Source organism: Neoarius graeffei, chromosome 24 (genome assembly GCF_027579695.1).
Source record: "Neoarius graeffei isolate fNeoGra1 chromosome 24, fNeoGra1.pri, whole genome shotgun sequence".
Lineage (NCBI taxonomy): Eukaryota > Metazoa > Chordata > Actinopteri > Siluriformes > Ariidae > Neoarius > Neoarius graeffei.
Window position 1 is genome coordinate 14996939 of NC_083592.1, and position 2803 is coordinate 14999741.

General features: G+C 43.8%; 1 protein-coding gene across 1 annotated transcript; it reads right to left on the minus strand.

Moving 5' to 3' along the window:
• On the minus strand, window positions 1-1261 carry LOC132872656 (chemerin-like receptor 1). Its single transcript, XM_060907613.1, has one exon. It carries the CDS (start codon window positions 1113-1115, stop codon window positions 60-62), a length of 1056 nt encoding a protein of 351 aa, XP_060763596.1. The 5' UTR covers window positions 1116-1261; the 3' UTR covers window positions 1-59.
• Between the last annotated feature and the right edge of the window lie 1542 nt (window positions 1262-2803).

The following is a 2803-nucleotide window of genomic DNA, read 5'->3' on the forward strand; positions in this document are numbered from 1 at the left end:
CGGTATGTACAAATGAATCAGGATCTGACTTTCAATCAGTTTTATAGTTCCAGGTCAAATCAGATGTGAGTCGATGCTCTAGCATCCATAGAACTGGAACGGGATAAGTAGCAGCTCATGGTGCGTCCTTCCTCTCCTATGGCATTCTCGATCTTAGACAGGATGGAGTTCTTAAACTTCTGCCTGAAATCATTACCCATGAAGACATAGAGAATTGGGTTGAGGAAGCTGTTTGCTGAAGCGACCGAGGTTCCAATCTTGAACCCGAACATGATGATGATGTTGGAGAAGCTGTGGTTCAGTTCAGCCAGCACAAACGTGTGGTATGGCAGCCAGCAGATAAAGAAAGTCCCGATGAGAGCTGTCATGATTTTGAACGGCTTTGTAGACTTTGTCATCTGGTTGCTTCTCAGCTTGAAGATAATGACTGAATAGCAGACAATGATGACCAGGAAAGGTATAAGGAATCCAAAAATAAACCGGCAGATGCCTATAGATTTGTGAATGTGCTGGTTAGGGTAATTATTATGGCACCGGGTTCTGCCTAGATGTTCCTGAACGTCATGGAAAATGGTGGACGGCATACTCAAGGACACTGATAAAACCCATGCAAGAAGGACTATCAATGAAGCCTTCCTTTTTGTTTGCTGGTTCTGTGCCCAGACAGGGAACATGACCACCATGCAGCGATCCACACTGATGATGACGAGAAGAAAGATGCTGCTGAACATGTTGAGGAACATCACGAAGGAGGTGAACCTGCACAAGAAAAGTCCGAAGGTCCAGTTAGAAGTAGCTATGTAAAAGGTGTTGAAGGGCAAGGTGGCACAAAATATGAAGTCAGAAATAGCCAGGCTGAGGTACCAGGTGGTGTTGACAGTTTCCTTCATCTTAAAACCTGCGATCCAGATCACCACACCATTTCCCACAATCCCCAGCACGATGATGATCACATTCACAACCAGCAGCAACAGGCACAGAAGCTCTCCAGAGCAAATGGGGTGTACAAAATGCTCCTCCAGGTCCGTCAGGTTATCAGCCGTGTAGTTTGCATAGTCATACCCGTAATTCAAAGTAAAATCGGTTGTTTCCATGGTAAAATTGTAAATGCTCATCCTGCTTTTCCCCTGTGGAAACAAGAATAGTGTTTAGCCTCATGCACTTATTACAACAGGAGTTAGGCACAGTTAGGACAGTAGAGAAGAAGAACAACAAAAAAACTTTATTCATCACATGTACACTTGTGAAATTCCTCTCTGCATTTAACCCAACTGAAGCAGACACACATGTGCGCACACACACATACCCTGAGCAGTGGGCAGCCATGCTACAGCGCCCAGGGAGCAGTTGGGGGGTTAGGTGCCTTGCTCAAGGGCATCTCAGCCTAAGACTGCCCCATGTTTACCTAACCGCATGTCTTTGGACTGTGGGAGAAACTGGAGCACCCAGAGGAAACCCACGCAGACATGGGGAGAACCACTACACCGCTGTGCCGCCCAATCAATCCATTCATCCATCCATTTTGGCCTATCACAAGGGTGGCACGGTGCTGTAGTGGTTAGCACTGTCGCCTCATAGCAAGAACATTCTGGGTTCGAGCCCAGTGGCCAACAGGGGCCTTTCTGTGTGGGGTTTGCATGTTCTCCCTGGGTCTGCATGGGTTTCCTCCACAGTCCAAAGACATGCAGGTTAGGCTAATTGGTGGCTCTAAATTGACTGTAGGTGTGAGTGTGAATGGTTGTTTGGCTGTGTGTCACGAATTTATAAGCAAAGGGGTTCAGGACTGATGGACTTTTAGATTTTTCTGCTGAACAGGTAAGGCATGTTTTTGTTCTGTAGCTGGTTCACTAGTGACTGATTGATAGTGAGCTGATTTGTCCTCTTTGTGGAACTTGTATCATTATCTCCACCAAATTTGTTGGAGGAGGTTATGTTTTCACCTCCGTTTGTTTGATTGTTCTCAACGTAACTCAAAAAGTAGTGAACGGATTTTGATTAAATTTGGAGGAAAAGTGGGCAAAGAACCATTGATTAGATTTTGATGCAAATCCAGATATGTATGCAGATCCAGAAATTTTTTGTCTGTTCCCAACATACAACCCCGATTCAGAAAAAGTTGGGACGCTGTGAAAACTGTAAATACAAACAGAACACGATAATTTGCAAATCATGGAGATCCTATATGTCACTGAAAATAGTACAAAAACAACATATCAAATGTTGAAACTGAGAAAATTTATTGTTTTTGGAAAGATACATGCTCATTTTGAATTTGATGTCAGCAACACGTTTCAAAAAAGTTGGGCCAGGGCATGGGCATCGCCACCATGTTTGGACACACACACCCCCACACACACACACACATTTAACATAAAATATTAGTTCACCCAGCGCTGTTTCTATTGCTTCATGAAAGAATCCATTCCACTTGATCGATAAGAGAATACACATACCACTGAAAATCCACTCTGGGTTTTCCGGGCGTTACCTACAACAACTCACCGCACGCAAGTGAAGTGAATCTCAGTGCAAGCAGAGACATTTTGGTGCAGCTGCTTGAAAGTGGAGGAGGTGATGTCAGCCCCATTGCCACCTCACAATGTCTAGCTTTTGCTAAAACTTTATTCTTTTGTTATATGCCCTCAAAATTAACCCTAGGCCACATTAAATTAATATTCAACTAAACAATGAAATAAGCTTAGCCTAATGGGGTATTCTTGGTTGATGATTAATTGTTTGCAGTATTTGCTCCCTCCCCAGACACAATGGACATAAGGAAATTCTTTACAAAGAAGTGGAAAGT

Coding starts and splice junctions, on each gene's coding strand:
- LOC132872656 (XM_060907613.1), bottom strand. CDS start 1,115: ATGAGCATTTACAATTTTACCATGGAAACAACCGATTTTACTTTGAAT.